The 20853-nt window shown below is 38.3% G+C and overlaps 1 protein-coding gene across 3 annotated transcripts in view; it reads right to left on the bottom strand.

The window, feature by feature from the left end:
• The window catches only part of SEL1L2 (SEL1L2 adaptor subunit of ERAD E3 ligase), an 84046-nt gene that overhangs the window by 43580 nt on the left and 19613 nt on the right, over positions 1-20853 (bottom strand). For all 3 annotated transcript variants that reach the window (XM_040981192.1, XM_040981193.1, XM_040981194.1), the window contains 2 exons: positions 13560-13662; positions 10295-10457 (listed from right to left, as the gene is read on the bottom strand). In XM_040981192.1, the coding sequence (XP_040837126.1) occupies positions 10295-10457; positions 13560-13662 (266 nt within the window). The remainder of the gene's footprint in view (positions 1-10294; positions 10458-13559; positions 13663-20853) is intronic.

Here is a 20853-nt window from a genome sequence, read left to right as displayed (position 1 = left end):
GCTTCTTATCTAGCTTCCTGCAGTGCTTCTGGGAGGCAGCAGATGATGGCTCAAATCCTTAGAGGCGTGTCATTGACATGAGAAACATGAATGGAGTTCTTGGTTTATGGCTTTGACCCAGCTCAGCCCTGGCCATTAGTGGTGAGCAGTTGATGAAAGATGTATGTTTCTGCATCTTTCCCTCTCTCTCTGTCATGCATTCAAATAAATATATTCTTTACTTTTTAAAGATTACTTGTACTTTTTATTGGAAAGTTAGATAAACAGAGAGGAAGCTCTTCCATTCGTTGCTTCACTCCCCAAGCGGCCACAACAGCTAGAGCTGAGCCAATCAGAAGTTAGAAGCCAGGAGCCTCTTCTGGGTCTCTCATGCATGTGCAGGCTCCCAAGGCTTTGGGCTGTCCTTGATTGCTTTCTCAGGTCACAAGCAGGGAGCTAGATGGGAGCTGGGCTGACAGGATTAGAAGCAGCACCCATATGGTATCCCAGTGCATGCAAGGTGAGGACTTTAGCTGCTAGGCTGCTACACCAGGCCAAAATAAATATGTTCTTAAGGGGAAAAAACCCCAACTTTATTATGTTTCATGATTTCCAATGTGCTAAATTCTATCTAGAATTCTTTTGTCAGTATTCATAAATGAAATCTGACCATTTTGTTCTTCCTATGTTATTACTGACAATTAGAACTACTTTCATTTTTAAATAATTTTTTCAAAAAAATGCATTGCATAAAGGAATATTACTCATTTGAGAGAACTCGCCAGTAAAAATATTAGACTTTAGAGAGCCAGATTTTTGACAATTTCAATTGGTTCCACAGTTATAGACCTAGTCAAAATTTTTACTTCCATTGACATGAGTGTTATTTAGAATATTCTACAATAGGATTAGGCATATTTTCTGTGAAAATCTTTTTTTTTTCTGTGAAAATAATATTATATATATAATGTTGAATATAATACTATCTCACAATTGCCTATCTTTGTATTTAAAATCTTTATTCTCATTTGTTATTTTTTTCTTTTTGATTAGTTAGAAAATTGTCCCAATTTTTACAAGCACCTTAATAAACTATCTTTTAATCTTTGCTATGGTTTAAATATATGGTCCCACTAACACTTTTAGGCTTTAAATAGTGGTGTTTGACCATGGAGACAGAGCCTTCATCAATAGTTTAACGCCATTTCACAAGAGTGGGTTCTTGCTGTTTCAGGATTCAGTGAGGTACCACTGGAGCAGGCTGTGATCAAGTGAGTTTGCCTTCCTCATCTCTCATTGGTTCCTCTATTATCATATGACCTCCCTCCCACTTGTCAGTTTCACAGGCATTCCCACTGAGTGATACCATTGATGCAGACGCCTGATCTTGAACTTCCCAGGGTATAAACCATTAATGGGTCAATTGCTTTGTCTTGGTATTCTACTATAGCAATAGAAAACGGACTAAGGTAGCCTCATTTATGAAATTAACTGATTTTATATTCCCTAGTTTGTTATTTTCTGTTTTTATACTTACTATTACTTTTACTCCACCTTCATTGCATGTATTTTTAACAATCTGAGAAATGTGCTTATGCTTTTTTTGTTTATGAAAACAATATTTAAAGCTGTTCATTCCCTCTGCATCTGATTTTAAGCTTTTGCTATTTAGCTATTTTGCTATTCCATAGCTTTTGCTATTTAGCATTATCATTGCCATTGAGTTCTTTATATTATATTTGTCTGTTTTGCCTTTGCTAATAAGAAATCAAATTTTACAAGGAGAGAAATGATAAAACCTTCTGTCATTATTTTCTAGTCTTTTCTTGTTTCTATTAGAAACTTATAGCATCATTTATGTAGCCAAGAGGCACTTCCTGAGAAAGAAAAGGTTTCTTTCTGTTATAGTTGGGGATTATAATTCAGGTTGGGCAGCCCATGGTTTGATGTCTAATGGAAGCTAATTATTAGTGGTGAGCAAGAGTGATCAAATGATAAAGTGAGTTGCAGGAGACAGACAGAACCTACACCTAACTTAAACATCCAATCCTCTTGTTGGAACCACTCTTTTAGGGGTAGTCCTTTCACCAGCTTCACATGCTAGCCACCATAATTAGATTAAGTCTCCATTCTTAAACCATAAACATTAAGACATTAGAGTTTAAACATGTTGCATGAGTAAATAATGGGGGCCAGCACTGTGGCCTAATGGCTATAGTCCTTGCCTTGAATATGCCGGCATCCCATATGGGCACTGGTTCTGATCCTGGCAGCTCCATTTCCCATCCAGTTCCCTGCTTGTGGCCTGGGAAAGCCCAAAGCCTTGGGAGCCTGCACCCGTGTGAGAGACCTGGAGGAAGTTCCTGGCTCCTGACTCTGGATTTGGCACAGCACCGGCCATTGCGCTCACTTGGGGAGTGAATCATTGGACGGAAGATCTTCCTCTCTGTCTCTCCTCCTCTCTGTATATCTCACTTCGTAATAAAAACAAACAAACAAAAAAACATGTTGCATGAGTTAATAAAATATACTTTTGTAATTTTATGACTTCATAAGTATATAACATCATTGTGACATATTATAATGGATAAAATATAGGATTTTCAGGATTTTCATGTCTACCATACTGAGTCTAACAACTTCTATAAAATAGAGCTTGCTCAATGCAAATTCTTCTTAGTGAACCCATACTGATTGACAAGGAACACTGCTTCACTTTATGAAATTTTTATGAAAACATTTTCAAAATATGATAAGGGACTTTACACATTAATGGCACTAGGGCTATGTGTGTGCTTTACAGAATTTGATAATCTCCCAGTCCTCTGACTCATTTCCTGCCCTCCTGTCACTGACAAGATGACAGTGGAATAATTTCTAAGTTCTCTCAGTCTAGAGATGGGACTGGATTCATCCATGAAGATTCATCCACTGCAAGTAGTGTTTGCTACACTCTGTTCCTAATGTTTTTGAGAAACAAACAAACAAAAACCACAAAGAAACAAAAACCCTGCATTTCCTGCTGGCTCTGTGTCCAGATGGCTAAGCTCCTGCCTGAGACCCTGGGACCCTGTGTTAGAACGCCAGTGTGATTCCTGCCTGCTCCAGCTGCTCCTCTATCAATCCAGTTTTCTACTAACACACTTGGGAAGAAACCAGGCCCGTGCTTTCCACATGGAATATCCTCCTGGAGCTGCAAGCTCTTGGCTACAGCCTGGCACAACCCTGACTACTGAGGCATTCCATAGGGAATGGAAGACTTTCTTTGAAGGAGTGAACCAGGAGTGGAAAACTCTCTTTGTCTCTTTATTCCTTCTTTTTAGTCCTCACTCCCTCCCTTCTCTCCTTCCTTTCTTTTCTCCTTAATTAAGAAATCTGATCATGAAGTTGGTTTTACAAAAGAAGGCATCTGAAACCCTGGAAAAATTCTAACCCTCTTGTATTTAAAATTGCTAAATTGGCTTTTTAAAGACCAATCTTCAGCCAATATTAGGTTTTTGTTTTTCTTGCAAATCTTAGCACTTTTTATTCTGCTCAATTTAGACTCTGGTTTAATTATGTAGAAACTTTGACAGTAAACACATATATTGACCTTTACACAAGACAGTGAAGACACTGGTCTGTTGTGTTAGGCTTGTGTTTTAAAATGCTTTCACCAACAGTGTATCATTTTGTGTAGAACCTAGCATGCTTCTTGAAAAGTTTTAGGGGCACATGAGGTTGTGAAGTGGATTGTATGGAAGTTAATTTTCATTGTTGTAAGCCGGGAGAGGAGTGTTCTTCTGCTTAAAGCTCATTAAAAAAAATAAGGACTAAGGCTATGATTTTAACAGCCTTGACAAACCAGTCTAAGGTCATTCTTTCTCTCACTTCAGCAGAAAAATAACAATGGGTGATTCTGAATTCTTTGGAGAGTTCAATTTTGAGTTGTTTTTAAAAGTCAAGCTCTGGATTCTCAAGTCAACTACTGTGCTTTGGTTTTTAAGGCAGTATTATTGCAGCTGGGATTTGAGTACAAAAAGTTCAGTGAAAAGGATATTTTATTGTACATTGAAGTAAATTACTTGGATTTCATAATAACAAATTAAAACTTCAGTATTCATCCTTTCACTTTTTATATATGAAAGTATTACTAAAAAGGATAAAAAGATGAAACAGTTTGCCTTTTAAATGTTGTATGAAGTTTGAATGCACCTGTGATCATAACCTTTAACTCAAATTGCATACCAAAGAAAAGTGTGAATCAACCCTAATAAGCAATTCACATACACTCTGAACTCTTAATACAAAAAGTGCATTAACATCAAGAAGAAATGCTCCACACAGGTAAGCCTAGAATTACCGAAGTAATCATTAGGTTGATAATAAAAATGATTTTTTTCCAGCAAGAGAATAATGCTAACAACATATCTTCCATGAAACAGTTCTATAATCGAGACTGAAATATCTCTCAGTCAGGGCAGGCTCGTGGGGGCCTGAGGGTTCAGGCTTGAGGGGACCGGGGGACTTGCACCCAGGCAGGTGGAGCAAGCCTGGGGATTTCCCCATGTGCTTGTTGGGGGCTGGGAGGCGGTGATGGGGAAGGGGAGATCACTAGGTTAGCATGCTGGTGCAGTGTGCGTGCCAACCAGGCTTGCAGAAGTTGGATCTCCAGTGGATGGAGGAGTAGGTCTCAGGCCAGAACAGGAGCTAGGAGCTTGCGTCCCTGGTAGGCAAAAAGAACTCCAGGTCAGCATGCCACCCTACTAGAAGACTGGGATTGGGAAGACTGTGCTGGGGACCCAAGTGCTCCTGGGTGCAGGGACTGTGGTTTGCTCAGTGAAGTGGGTATGGAGATGTGTGAGAGGGAAGACCTTTGAGGGAGTATGTTGCAGGTGAGTATTGGCTTCTGGGGAACTTCCCACAACCAGGCTACTACACTTGCAGGCAAACAAGAGGGCTGAGACCAAGCATTTTGGAGGAAGGAAGCTGGTGGTCCTTTCTGGGTCAGACCAATGTAACTGTCCATGTGGGAGACCTGAGTTGGGCTATTTAGCATCAACCACTGCCGACCACCACCCAACCAGTGTACACTAAAGCCAGGGCTTGGAGCTTCACTAGGTAACAGAGCAAGATTTGGGACTAGGAGTAGGCCTAATAGGGAAATTGTGGGCACCTCTCTGATGGGCTGCAGTTCCCAAGCAAGCATGAGAGCCAGGACTGGGTGTGATCTGGCTGGATAGGTCGTAGCACTAGCCAACATAAGTGTGGGTTGGATAGTGGGGTCAGTACGGCTAAGACAGGCTACATCATCCTTGGTACAAAAGCCAAATGGGATGTGGGACAGACTGGGACAGACTGCTGCACGTACCATAATGCCAGGAACTATGGCTGAGGATGGGCCTGGTAGGGGTTACTGGGGGTCATTCTAACTGGGCTGCAGTTCCCAACTGTGTACATGAGGGTCGAGTGTGTGGTGGGCAGTGTTGGGCTGGGCAGCAGTATCCATTGGTTTGCATAAGAGATAGTGATGGAGACAGAAATGATCAAGCAACTGCAACTGCCAGTGTGTGTATAGGCTGAGTGGGTGATGGACTAAGCCAGACCCTGCACCGACTGGCATGCAGGAATCAGGTTTAGTATCTGATTTCTTTAGAGACTTCTCTCCTCCCCACAACTGCACCACTGGACTCAGAACTCCAACCACGGGCAGAATTGCAGGTTCTGTGGTCTGACTGTAGAGTGCATGTGTCAGAATGGACCTCCTTAGTTGCTGAAGATGCTGCAGTGGACAGTTCATTGAGGCCTTCAAATGGTATCTAGTACCATGGAGGACAGAACAAATTGGCTAACTCTCCCGGCCAAGCATTAATGAGACTCTAAGGTGGACTATGTTAGCCAATGGACCTTGGAAGGATTTCCTCATCCTTGAAGCAATGAAATCAACAGCATTTCAGCTATGAAAAGCAACTGAGCAATACCCTCAGAGTATGCTGCACATCAAGGACCCTGGGATGACACTGGGAGTCTGTCCCCATTCCTAGGCAGTGATGCAGCTAGGATGACAGGGGTGTGATTTCTCTCCTTCTCTCCCTGCTTCCCCCAGAAAGAAAGAAAAAGAAAATTGGAAATAATGGTCTCATACACGTTCCCTTATCCCTCGATCCTTTTCATTCTAATCAGTGGTCAACATGAGCATGTGTCCCTCCCAACTATGTAAACATCATCCAACATAATTTTTAAAATGGCAAAAATCAATGAAGAATGTAGAATCCTTGCCATCAGAGCACAATTATTCTAGAATCCAAAGCACAGTAAAATATGCAGCCACTCACATATTTTTACTTTATACTCATATCAATTATGGTTATTTTTATATGACAGAATGAATTTTCCTTTCTAAACTATGAGGTGCCTTCAAAAAGCTTATAGGAAAATGGAATTAAAAAATTTTTTTACAAAGACTTGAATTCTATGCAGTTTTTTCAGAACATGCATTCTCCATGAACTTTTTGATGTGCTCATACTTGTAGCCATGGAAGGCACTTGAGTTAAAGAATGTTTTCTGATATCAAGGCTAATACATATCCACAAATAGAAACTAACAGAAAACTATTTTTTAAAGGAAAATATTAGCCACAAAGCATACCAGCACTCAGAGATCACCATCATTAAATTTTAAGGACCATGCAATGTGAATGATGAAGCTCTTGCTTACTAACCAAGTACAGTCATTTTTGGAAAATCAACAAATTTCCTACTGAAAACACTGCACCTATATTAAGAAAATTGAGAATATTTCTAACTCTGAATTCCTGCCTCCTGGATGAGAGTTAAAGAAATAAAAATAAATGAATCATCTACCTTCAGCTTGGTCAAATACAACATTTTATAGGATAACTTCTAAGGCTTAATGCTGGCAATTTTCTCATTTCCACCATTTTCATTAAGACTACCCCATTTAATATTCCACATACAGAAAGTATAACTTCTTTAGAAATCAATTCAATGAACCTGGTTCACAATCTTAATTGTTTTTGTTGACTGCTGTAGAGATATCCTTCATTTAAGCTGGATTTTTGCCAAGTACACAATTCAAGGAGTATGAAAAGAAACAATCATGCCTTCATTCCCTTAACCAATTTTTTTTTGGTAGATAGTCTAAAACTTCTTCCTTGAATTTCTTCAACACCACCTTATCATGTAAATTCTTCTTTTCAAAGATTTATTCATTTTTTATTGGAAAGTCAGATATACAGAGAGGAGGAGAGACAGAGAGGAAGATCTTTGTTGATTCACACCCCAATTGGCCACAATAGCTGGAGCTGTGCTGATTCAAAGCCAGGAGCCAGGAACCTCTTCTGGGTCTCCCATGGATGTGCAGAGTTCCAAGTGTTTGGGCCATCCTCAACTGATTTCCCTTGCAAGAAGCAGGAAGCTGGATAGGAAGTGGGTTCCTGGGACACAAACAGGTGTCCATATGGGATCCCGGTACGTGCAAGGCACGTAGCTAGGTTTGCTGGGTTATTGCAAAGGGTCCCTATAATGTGAATTCTTATCCCTTTCTTTTTTCTTCATTAATTTGGGTCTCTTCTGGCTCTGTGGTATTCCAGCCACCCCCGATGTAGTATGCTACAGTGCATAATATTCTTCCCTTCCTGAAATATTCTGTGTCATCTCTACCTCTATACCTGTACCTTACCTCTATCTCTATCTTCTCTGCATCACTGTCATTTTCAGCCCACATTTCTAGCTTGTTTTGTCACATATCTGTTGTTATCTTGTCCTCACAGTCCCCAGCAATATTTTCAGTATTGTAGGTAGCGTCAGTCTATCAAGCTAGCACAGCAGAGAAGAATGGTGTTCACCTAACCAGCCCTAATATAAGAATGTGATTAGTATGACCGGTGGCTAGCCCAGTCCTAGTAACCAGATATTGAAACTAAGCATTGTTCGTGGCATGAAATAATTTTAACTAGTATTCTTTGCAGACAGAAAAAAAGATCAACTTGCAAGACAACCTGCTACTGAAAGCACATTTGCCTAAAGTAATGACAGATAGTGAATACACAGAATTGAAGTCAGCAAAGCAACGGAACTGAGTTCTGGGGCAGTTCTCGAACAGGATCCTGGAAGTTCTCTGCTCATTCAGATGTTTATACTATGGCTGCAAGATCATGTAGAACTTCAGTACAGCAGAGACTGAGTGAGAAACAGGAACCTCTCGGATTTCAGGGAGGACAGAAGAGAATTTGGGGGGAGTTTTTTAACTAACCTACATTATAGCATTTAAGTATTTTAATAAAGAGCATGATTGAATTTTGTAGGGTCAGTGTCAGCCTTGTATATCAGAGTTTGTCCCTACCTATGTTTTATAGTCTTTGTACACACACACAGACACACACACGAGAACATGGGGACTCATGGGAGACAAGTCACAAGAATCTGTGTTGCAATTCAGTATGAAACTAGAACTGACTGATTCCAAAGACAAAGCCACTGGGACTATGATCACTACACAGCAAGATCTATTAATGTTCATTACAATTTGCTTTGGCCTTCTGTAGATATGACTTAGTCCTTAGAGCAACCTTATGAAATATTGTGTACCTTACTGTCAATCCCTTTTTCAGGTTTGGATAATTTACGTTATGAAGATATAATTTCTTCAGGGACATCCAAAAGCATGAAGAAAAGATGAAAGAACTTCAGATTGTAGGTTGTGGATTCATATGTGGTCAAATCTGATTTCTGAACATCATGCCACCCTAACATCTCTAACTGTACATTTCCTACATCATCATCTCAGCAAGGTTTCTTTCCATACAAAGATGGCTGTGGTAGCAGTACATTTAGAATGTTTCCCAGCATTGGATCATCAGCCAATTACATTATCCCATTTGATCCTTCTGAAAGCAGATAGTAAGCAATTGATAGCCAGTTAACTGTAATTACAGGATGGTCTGTGGACATGAACTCACCACAAGGACTAGAGCAACACTAACCAGAGGTGATAATAAGCAAACGAAACAGAGCAAAATTCTTTCTTTAGCCTTCAGTTCTCTGTGTTATGTATACTATTCATATTAATTTTGAATTTCTCTTAGGGAGTAATATATTGACCTTACATCAAGTGTTTTATTTAAATAACATATATTTTTAATATTGCCTTTACCTAATATTTTATATTAAGGCCAAATGCCACTTCCTTCTCAAAGCATTTTTTTTTTTAATTACTAATTTGAGAGAGAGAGAGAGAGAAAGAGAGAGAATCTTCTGGTCAACCCTGCAAATGTCTGGCAGTAGAAGCCAGGAGTCTGTAACTCAATCTAGTTCTCCCTTTTGGCTGGCAGGGATTCAAGCACTGCCCTTTGGGGTGTGCATTAGCAGAAAAGTTGGCATGCAGGGCAGAGCCAGAACTCAAATCCAATCAGGTACTCCGTGGTGTGAGATGTGGGTGTCCTAAGGGCCAAATGCCACATCCTTGAAGAATTCTTTACTCGGTTTAGGTAGAATGAGTTAGACCCTCCTCTGTGCTGTCAGCACTGTATTTATACCTTTATTGTAGCTACCCTAAACTGTGCTGTAATTATTTTAGATTGATCCAGAAAGACTTCAACTTTTAATCATTTTTCCCTATCAAGCATGTGTGACACACAGAAAGTATGTAAAAATTATTATGAACAATTAATTATACATCCACTATAAAGAAAAATCTATGTTCTGTTGGAAAATGAATTAGGTAATATTTCTAGAGATGGAAGTGGTGGTAACATTTTGGTCTATTTTGAAACTTAACCAAATATGAAGAAAGGTTAACGACTCTTTTAATATAATATTTACATAGTTCACTGAATTATTTTATAATTTTTAATTTGATAAATAAGTGGCTATTGCATTATTTTATAGGTAATAAAAATGCCCTGGGGGTGAAAATATTTTCAATAATATATATTAATTTAAGTCATATAGATCTTCAAAATAATAACCTTAAGAAAACAGATTTATTTCCATATTTCTTTGTACAGGTGAATGCATTTTATATAGCATTGTGTTAGGGGTTCAGAGGTCCTTAATTTTCTTGAAACACACACATACATGGATGTAACAGAAAGAAGGTAGGTTAGAGAGCAGTTCCATTGTGTTCCATAGGCTTGGATTTAGAACAATTTACCCGGGGCCCCTGCTATATTCCTACTCTAGCACCACCATTTCAGGACACTGTGGTAACCTCCTTAGGTCTGGGTTAGAATGGCTTAACTCCTTTCACATGGCTCTTGTGTGCAGTTATTTCAGGATGTAGTCATTTAAGCTTTAGATTTCCTTCAAAACTCACATTTTGGGCTTTACAAGATCCTTCTTTAGCTAAGGACTCATATAGTTGGATAGCTGCAGTTATGTTTTGCATGCCAAAATTTCCAAATAGCAAAGCATCAGCCATTTTCTCCATAGCTTTCAAGTTTCCCATGTCAGCTGCTTTTGCAAAGAGTATGTAGGCTCTGTTTCAAAGATATAAAGTCGGACAGTTTTCAAAAATGAGGTTTTCTGTTATTTCCCTCACACTATTTGTTTGATGTAGTATCTATTTTACTCAGGACTATGGCATTGATTCTAAAGTTTTCTAGTATAATTGTTCTCTAACAAGTAGGTGGTAAGTGGCATGAACATCCACTGATTGAAAATAGGGATGGCGTAGGATTAACTTACACAGCATTTTCTGAGTCCTGGTCAGAATTCACCTGGACCTAATTTGAAACTGTATAACAAGTAGGATAGGAAGTCTGACAAGGTCAAAATGTAGGAAAGATAGAAAATATTTCTGGGGTTTATTTTTACTTCCGTAACTTCCTTTCTTTTGGGTGGCAGAAACTTCAGACAGCATTAACTTCTTACCTGTACATCTGAGCCAAACACATGGGGAAAAAAAACCCCACGTAAGTCTACTGCTTCCAACCTAGAATGATGAGGAGACTGAACTTAATGTTTAGCCTATCCATACTGATGTTAAAATAAACTCTCTTGGGCAAAGCTGGAATAGAAAAGTCTGGACAGGAAAGGCTCAGAGTTAACCCTAGGCATCAATGTCCCAGATATCGAAGTGGGGGAGGGGTGTATTCTTATTGGTAAGAGGAGAGTGGAAAACTGGAATCCAGAGGTCAGGAAACAAAACAAAATAAAAACAACTAATGGTCAAAGCAAGCTGAGATTCTGGAAGCTAGAAGGAAAGGCAGAAGCTCTCAAAAGCTAATATAAGCAAATGCCTGCACTCAAGAAAGGCATCTGGAAGATAGCGTGACACCAGCATACAGAAACTCCTGATTACTTTCGTTACATGGCTTGCTGTTGAGATTACTTAGGCTTTGGGCTGAGATGGACACCAAGTCAAACCAGTGCATAGAAACCTGAGATGGGTTGGAGGGGTATCCCATAATATATTCAATATATTTAGCACTATATACAGTCTCTGGTTGTAGGAAGCAGCCGCAGGCTGCAAAACAATCCTTCTTTGATCACAGGTGTAGGGGTGGACACATCCACTCCTTGTTGGAAAACACAGGTGATATAAGGAACACTGGAAGCAAATTCCAGGGTTAGAGAAATTGCTGGTGGTTAGATAACATTAAGATCTAGGCGGTGATTCACAGAAGGAAAACCAAACCAAACAAACAACAACAACAAACAAAACAGGAGGAACTGAGAAGCCGGGCAAGTTCCTAATAAGGAAATTCATTTCTGTGTCTCTGGATCATCTCCAACAGACCTGGAACCAACTATACTGGGTGTGCTTAGGGAACACAGGAATACGTCAGCAACTTAACTCCAAACTTCGTTGGTGGACCTGAGAATTCATTCTTAATGAAGGACCGAACTTGGTTGTCACTGACTCTTCCTTACTCCCTCAGACAAGTTTGTGTATTTTTGACATACGTATGTGTAACTTTTATACTTTCAATAGTACTGACAAATTCTGTAATTTCCCCCATTCATATCTTAGAGGCTACTATCATTTTTAAACTTGGGACTGCCTCACCACCTATCAGGCTGAATTCAGGGATTCTCTGGACTTGGAGCACATCAAGTGTGCCTCTGATATTTCTAGGCTCTTCTGCTATAGGCAGAGCTCATCTGACACCTCAGGATGTGTCACTTTCCATAACTCCATTGTTTTCTCCTACAGCTAGGCTGGGTTGCGAATTCTCTGTTGTTATTCACTCAGCGGGCACCGTAGTGTGATGAATAAATGTGATCCAGATCATGCTGATTTGTTTTTGGGCACCTTATTATAACCCATTTTCATCAGGGGAACCCTGAGGGACACAAAGCAAACAAATAAAAAAACCCCACAATCTTCTAAATCAGCTGTTCAGGAAGAGAAGCAACCGTTTTACTTTTTTTTTCTCCGATTTGAAAGAATCTCTTGACTCTCCATGTATTTCTCTTGTATTTTGGGGCTAATAATCTATATTTCACAATACCATTGTGAGCAATGAGTAGTATTACCTATACAAAGTATCCAGAACAAGAACTAGCTCAAAGCAGGTGCTTGATAAATGGAAGTTGTGGACATCGTTTTATAAGGATCACAGTGGAATGGCCCTCATTATCTATACTGACATTCAGAGTTTTTTTTAACTGTTTCTTGTATGTCTAGGACTGGCCACCTCAGTTCTGGGTGCTTCCTCATGGCTGATGTGCCTCTTCATTGTATAAGCAATGGATGTCTCCTTGTTGCAGGTTTCAGGACCATTCTATTATAGGTTCAAAACGTTTTTCTTTTCTTTGCTCCTCCATCTTCTACTTGATAATTAGGAGACTGGGATAAAATTTTTTTCTAAATAACATTAAAAAAAAAAAAATCTACCCTATCACTGTGAAGGCCTGCTGCTAAAGCTTGATTGTACTGCCTATAGCAAAAAGAGGCTTAGTAACCTTCCCATGACCACAAAGACAATGAGTAGGATTGTCTTAGTAACCTTCCCATGACCACAAAGAAAGGTAGGATTTGATCATATGATCTTCAAGTTGTGCTCCTCCACTTGATGGTAGAGGATAGTTCTGTGTCCCTTTGGATAAAGTAGACAGACAAACAAATTAAAAGTTATGGGGTAGGTCCTTGGGACCCTTGTGTGGTCACCTCTCAGCTAGGCATCTCTGGGACTTCACTTTAACATCTTCGATGTTTTGTTCCTGACTTCTTAAAGAGAAAAAAAAAATGAATCTCTTCTTGCCTCATATGAATGTTCTGGAAATAAAATGAAGCCACATATAGGAAAGTGCTTTGAAAACCATATGGTGCTGTACAAACGATCAGTTATACAAAAGCAGCTTTTTAAACTCAAATGACACATTGCATTTTGTTTAAAAGATCTAACAAAGCCCAACAATATTTTTGCTTCAATGCTTAATTCAATGCTTAATTCTGCTTTTCACATAATACGTAAGGATGCCAATCTAATCCACAGTTCTCTTCATTTAGGATGATAAATGCCGTTTGCCTCTTTAAAGACACAAATGTTACAGACAAATAAGATTAGTTATGACCCAAATAAACTATAAGTGATATGCTAGATTTTTGCTAAGGTAACTTGATAAAAACTTACTCTGCTTTTTGTTTTTGGCTTTTAGACTGCTGGAGTATCTTGATGCCCATATAATATAGCTCATCTCCTTCATCTGTGACATTTTTCTTTTCTTCATTTATTACTATATAGGCAAATAAGAAAAAATGAAAATGTATTTCTATTTTATATTTTAAAAATATTTTGCTGGCATAATATACTGATATATTAGTTTGAGTTTTGCTCTACTTATTTCCTTAATTTAATTATTTTTTCTTACTATTATCATTTTATGACACAGTTCCATAGGCCCTGGGATTTCACTTACTCCCTCCCCAAGTTCCCTTTTCCCCTCACTGAGTTCCCCTACATTATTACTATAGTGTAGTTCTTCATAAACAGTCATACGTCCATCATTGCTGGCATGGACAATGGCAGAAAGTCCAGCATTGTATTGTCAAGATAGAGTTAACAGTTTCATTGAGAATTCATCTTTGATCTGAAACTAGAGATGCATACTGCATTGTATCCTCACATCTAGATATAATAGTTGCCACTACACAATTATTATATATCCCCTTAAATGATATGCCACAATATAAAATCAACAACAGGAAGAAAAATAGAAATTCACAATGCCATGAAGTTAAATTGCTGCTAGATATGATAGTCTCCATTAGACAGTTACTATAAATCTCTTTAAATGATAAGCCATAAAAAAAAAATCAACAGCAGGAAGAAAAAAAAAGAAATTAACAATGCCATGAAATTAAATGACATGCTGCTGAATAACTAGTGCGTTGCTGAAGAAATTTTTTAAAAATCAAGGACTTTCTTGAAGAAAATCATGCTACTGTATGATTTATGAGTCACTGAAGAAGTTAATGAGAAGAAAGTGTTTTGAAGAGATGAAGCTGTGATCCCGTGCTTTTGTTACACTCTTGTCTGCATAACCTTTCTCCCATTTCTGGTCTAGCAGCTCCCAGGATTAGGGAAACACCAGGTGTCCTATGTGGGTAGGTTGTTGATGGTGCTGATCTTGATAGAACCTGTTAGATGTTAGTCTGAGGGCCACATGGACCTATTTTGACCAGTACAATGCCAAAGTTGGTATTATTTTCCCTGTGGGACTAGTGCAATGTACTGAGCTCAGGGATTTCGCTCACAGCTCAGCACATGTGCAATTCATTGTTGTCCCTGCAGTCTTAAAGTTTTTCCACAGCATACAAACTGGTGCCTGATGTGTCACTACTAGAGTTCTTGATGTGTTGGCCATCAGGTCTGAGGGTTACCTGGACCTATCTTGGGTGGAAACTGTAGGATGCCACATTGTTGCCCTCTCTGCTTGACACCAGCTAATGTTTCTCTGTCTGTTTAAACGTGTCCTTACCCGTGTTCTGCCATCTTGATTTGCCTGCTCTACTTATTTTTTAACCTCTGAGAGGTTAAAAACCTCAAGAGGCACATTTGGTGCTAATTCCCTTGCTTAGAAACATAGGTATATAGAGGGCACACTGCCTCTTCCTGTCTTACGTAATTCAGACTGGAGGGCAGAAAACATAAAGAGATGCTTCCTACAGTAGAAGAAAAAGAGACGTTCCCAGTTTTGGAAAGTGATACAAAATTTGCAAGCAGGAAGAAAACTGCCTGGTATACCCTTAAAGACAGAATCTTAAGCACCAAGCCCTTGGTCCTGACTACGCAACTTTTTCTTGTCTGAGTCTGGCACATCAATTTCAGAACCATATGATTCCATGAGAACATGAAGACATGAACAACAGTCAGCTCCAAGATGCACTGTATGCATCTGTGAGTGTAAGGGAAAATTTTTTTTTGAAAATGTTAGTATGTATATAAGGCTTTTCATCCAATGTGTTTGAAAATGCAACTTCTTAACCACATCCTGTAACTGCCTCATTGACATCTCAATTTTAGCTTGTACATAACTGTCTGCTGTAAACCTTAAAATGGTTGTAGGGTACTATTTAGCTGTCTTCTCTCTCTCTCTTTTTTTAATATTGATATTTAGCAGCATATAGTATTCAAGCGAGATTTTACGGAACTTCGTGAGTTTTACGATAATCCAAACAGGCTTATAACTCTATCAAGTCAGATATTAATGATTAAGGAGAAGAACAGTTTTAGGAGGGGTGTGCAGAGGAATCTTCAATAACTTAGTGAGGCGTAACTGATCTTTGTGAAGGAAGTTTACTGTTCTTCTGTTTCTGAGGACCACTTGGGACTCCTGGCTGTTGTTCCAATGTCATTAAACCCTGTGAGGAGGGTTCTGAGCTTCTTCCATCCCGTGTGGGAGATCCGATAGGGAATGGTTGACCTCAGAGTTCTCGGCCTGTGAGGGCACTCAAATTCCCTGTGGTCTCCTTGGCAGTTGGGATATGGTCCTTGGTGCCCAAGCTGATAGTCCTTAATGAGGTATCTATGGCTTCTGCGGCGAAGGCATTTGGGAAATTACCGGGGGTCTCCGGGACTAGGATACAAACCTCCTGTCCTCCTGTTGCACTCTGGGGTTCCCTTCTGTTCTGTACATAAGACCTCCTGTTAGGAGGCTGTCAGGATCGCACTTGGATCCCACTGTATGTCTTTATAGTTTTTACTAATGTCTAATGCAGTTTTGAGTTTTGTGACTCTTGTTCTTATTGTTGACTGAAATAATTAGAGGCTGGTTGGAAAATCCAAGTTAAAGTTTATTCAGGTAGTTAGACTGAGAATTTAAACCTGAAAATAAACCTCAAATGTTTGAGTTGGAAGTTCTGTAGGCTTGAGTTTGGTAATGTTTACATTGTGACTCAGTTTTAAAATAATTCCGATGTATGTGTGGTTATCAGTCACACTGAAAGTTGAAAAAACATCATTTTGAAAACTGAAAAATAACAAATAGGTCAACAGACTTTATTATGGATCACAGAGGCATGTTAAATTCCCATGCTCATTCCCATGATCTACACGAAGTATGTGTAGATGGGCAAAACGATGGGATCATTCATTTTCTTAAAATGGCCATAGGATATAAAGTATGTTTATTAAGACACAGGGATGAGATACCAAGAAAGAGCATGTGAAGTTGCAGATAAAAGGTGGCCATGTAGCAGCCAAGGAGAGATACTTCAGAGTGAATTTAACCCTGACAAAACTTTGATCTTAAGACTTCAGAACTGTGGAAAAAAGAAATCATTTCTGTTTAAACCATTCAGTTTAAACCATTTTCCTATGACAGCTCTAGGAAACCAATCAGAAACTCATTTAGTATTATGTGGAAAACAAATTCTCCCTGTGGAAAGGGATATACCCAAACTCGGCTTCCCTTAGATTAGAGGTTAATTAATAAATACAAGATGGAATAATATAAATGCACAGGAATGATTTCCTGTGGGCTTCCAAGATTTCTGACTTGCAAATACAGCTGGATGTTCAAGAAGCCTTCAAGGTTCTTTCTCAGTATTATTCTGTAAGCAGGTAGTATAACAAGTAGACTTGGACCCTGCTCACCTTCTGTGGGTATTTCAGAACAACTGGGGATCTATGTCATATTCAAAACTTTTCTAATTAAGTCTATTCCTTAATCCATATTATTTTCCATCATAAAATTCATGAACAATCATCTTGTTTAAGGAGTGGGACCAGCCATAGGTCATTGTGAAGGTAAAGTCAAGTTTGGTAAGAGAAAGGGAAAGAGTGGCAAGACAGATCTCTGAGCAAAGACAATTACTTTAGAGCTCCAGCATCCATGAGTATGGGAACAGCATATGACTAGTCCTGCATCCTGGACTATGGGAACAGTACAATATTCTAGTGCAATGTGATCTTCAAGGTTCTAAACTTCCTTCAAAATTCTCAGCTCTTATTGGCTCAGCTCTTTACCTTGCCCTATGCTATATTACTGTTTCATGTTTCACAACAAAATCTAAAACTTTAACATCAGATTACACATAAAGAAATAAAGGCTACTCATCCATAAAAAAAACCCAAGCTGGTTTATTCATTAAATCAAATCTCATTTACATATATATGTATATGTATCTATCTACTTATATATATACACATACATATATATGATGAGCTAAATGAGAAATCACAGAGAATAAAAGGAATTAAAAAGCTAGGGGATGAATTTTTTTTAGTCTGAATAAATTTAGGTGCAACCACTACTAAAATGATAAAGAAATAAAACTGAGAAATTCTTTCCCCCTCCAGAAAGTTTTTCCTAATTGGGTTATTGCATCCTTTTCATCTAATTTCAATCATATGTAATATTAAACTACTTCAGCTTTTGATTGTAGAATATGCATCAGAAGAGCTTTTATATTTGCCCTTATGTGTTCCAGGAAGACATAATCCTAGATAAGGAGGAAGGATAACGATCCATTACTAAAAATAACATTCCATCCAATAAAAAAATGACTCAGCAAAGGTTTAGTCAGAAGAAGATGAGGTCAACTCAAGTACCCTTGGATAATAATAGCACAGACATTTACAATAGTTTATTCATGTTGATTCCAGATAATTGTTATCAAACATAAATATTTCCAGTGATATTGCTAGAAAATGTTAGAGAAATTGTAATGTAAATAGAAAAAAATTCCTGTTCAAATATCTACAAAGCAAAAATGTGAAATAATAGAATTCTGACTTATAAGAATTTAAGGCAGTATTTAAAACTCTTCATTAAAGAATATGGTTCATAAAACAAATGAAGAATCCAAAGCAATAGGAGAAAGAATCAGTTGTTAAAACTAGCCAGTCTGATAACATGTATTACTCATTTTCTCACTTCACTCAACAGTTGTAAAACTAAAATTAGTTTCTAGGGAAGATTATTCACTAGCTTTTAGTTTTTTTTTTCTCAGAGATTGCTTTTAAGTTGTATTTCATTGACCCACGGAGAAAATCAACACTTCTTCAACACTTCTTTGAGTTATCTCAGAATATTCACTTGTACAAGCATTAGAGAGGAGTTTAGACTTTACCTAAGATTTTACAAGAGAAGAACAGGTACAAAAGGACAATTTAAAAGATCAATTTAGGTATTGCTGATTTAAAAAAAAAAATCGGTGAAGATTGCCCAAATTTGCACATTCATTGGCTTCTGTATTTTTAAAAGAATCATTTTTTTAATTCAAAAGGCAGATTAATACACACACACACACACACACACACACACACACACACACACACACATCTTCCATCCACTGGTTCACATCCCAATTGCCTGCAAGAGTTGAGGTTTGGTTAGATGGAAGCCAGCAACCCAGAATTCCACCAGACAGACTCTAACCATCCACTACCTACCCAGGCACATTAGTAGAAAGTTGGATTGGAAGCAGCACTCCCAGTACTTACAAATGCACTCTGATACAGCATGCAGGACTTACAAGTGGTGGCTTAACCAACCGTGCCACAAATCCACCCCCAGCTTCTCAACTTGCTACAGACAATCACTGTCTCTCTAACACTTCAAAGCTGCTTTCTCCACAATCCATTTTCTTCTCACACTTCGAAAAACTAAACCCCCTCTTTAGCTTGGCTGAGCAATTTCATTCCATCCTTGTCTTGGCAGCAACTGATGTTTTACTTCTATATGAGGTTGGAGGTGTGAGCAAGCAGCTGTTTGCCTAATGTCATGCACAAACGCTTATGAAGGCAGCTTTCCAAACAAGGGCAGTGCACAGTCCACAAGGTATTCTGGTGAATAAAATTTTCTAAACCATTTCACAAGTATATTCTAAGCTGATTGATAAGTGGGCAAATAAAACTCTAAAGATTTGTGGTGGGTTACTGTAGCTCCAGGTACTATGTATATTCCTGTCTCATTAATTTCCCTGAAAAGCACTTGGATAAAAGATTGGGCAGTATATGCTTGGAAAATTTTTTGAGTAACAGAAAGCTAGGAGAGAATAGTTAATGCATTGATTCATGATTCAAATGTCCAGTATGAGCACAGGGAAGATTGGCATGAATGCAAAATGTTTCATTGAGATTCAAAATTTTAGATGGATATGCAAGGATTAAGAGATTGCTGGCTGTGATATTCAATTTTATGTTTTAACTTGGGTTGGTTACAGTTCCAGGTTACTCAATCAAATGCTAATCTAGCTGTTGCTATGAATGCATTTTGTGGATGTGATGAAAACTTGTGATCAGAGAGATAATCCCAGACAATCTGGGTTGGCCTGATTCAATCACTTGCAAAGTCCTAAGAATGGGATTGAAGCTTCCCAAAAGAAGAAAAAATTCCACCTTTTGATAGTAACTTCAGTTTATGTCTGAGAGCGCCACCTTGCTCTTTCTGGAAGTTGCCTTACATCTTTTAACCAGTCCCCATAATCATGGAAGCCAGTCCCTTGTAACAAATACATATTTATATAAAACAGATTTTTTTTCTGGCTGAAACATGGCTGATGCACACAATAGTTTAGGCATATTAGGTTAGAAATGTTTCCATTCCCTTTGAGTTTATTTTGCCATCACTACGAGCTGGTATCCAACAATTAACAGGATCTTAGAAACAATATGCAAAAGTCAAAGTGTTGAGTGAACTAGGCATAGCTCCATAGGGAGAAGTCCTTGTAAGGATTGTTGTCCCACTCCAATTGTGATAATTTAACAGACTAACACCAAGATCACTGTCAAGAAGTGGCCTTTGGTTTAAGAACTTTGTAAGGTAAAGCTGTATTAGATAATACCACAAGCTTCCTTGTATGATATAGTGAACTTAATCATAGGAATTTAAGTAGGAACTGGTGCCACCTTCCAGGAATACTGGATGAAATATGTTAAATGATATCAAAAGTTTGCTTTTTATTTGATGATTCCATATTTTTTTTCTGATAACTACACTCCTATTATCTTGCATCCTTTTAGTTCATGCCAAGGCATGTGTTGCATGTCTTCAGGTTACATTTCAGAACTACTCCAGCCTAGTTTGGCTCTGGGATTCTAGGACTCAATGGATGGCATAGAGATGAAGTTTGGGAGTGCTTTGAACTATTAGTATCAGTCAAATATATTAAACAAATGACTAGTCATGGTTTTAATTAAAAATAAATGTTTCAAAAGAATAATTTAGATTTAAATAAATTTATATACGTACACATATCCTTATACCATTTACACTGACACTTTAAGTGTTCCTTTGCCACAGAACCATCCCTTTCTTGAATAAGAAAGGAACAAAAAGAAATTTGTACATATCTGTTAGGAAAGAGACAGAGGTGATCCACAGGGTTAAATCAAATGTTAAAAATGATTCTTAAATTTTGTAATTAAGTATCAGATAGCCTATTGCATACAGACATGGGAGATATTATTTATCTTTAAT

Source organism: Ochotona curzoniae, unplaced genomic scaffold (assembly GCF_017591425.1).
Source record: "Ochotona curzoniae isolate NIBS_2020 unplaced genomic scaffold, NIBS_Ocur_1.0 contig_3520, whole genome shotgun sequence".
Classification (NCBI taxonomy): Eukaryota; Metazoa; Chordata; class Mammalia; order Lagomorpha; family Ochotonidae; genus Ochotona; species Ochotona curzoniae.
The sequence above is the reverse complement of the archived record's forward strand: the minus strand, read 5'-3'. Positions and strand labels throughout refer to the sequence as shown.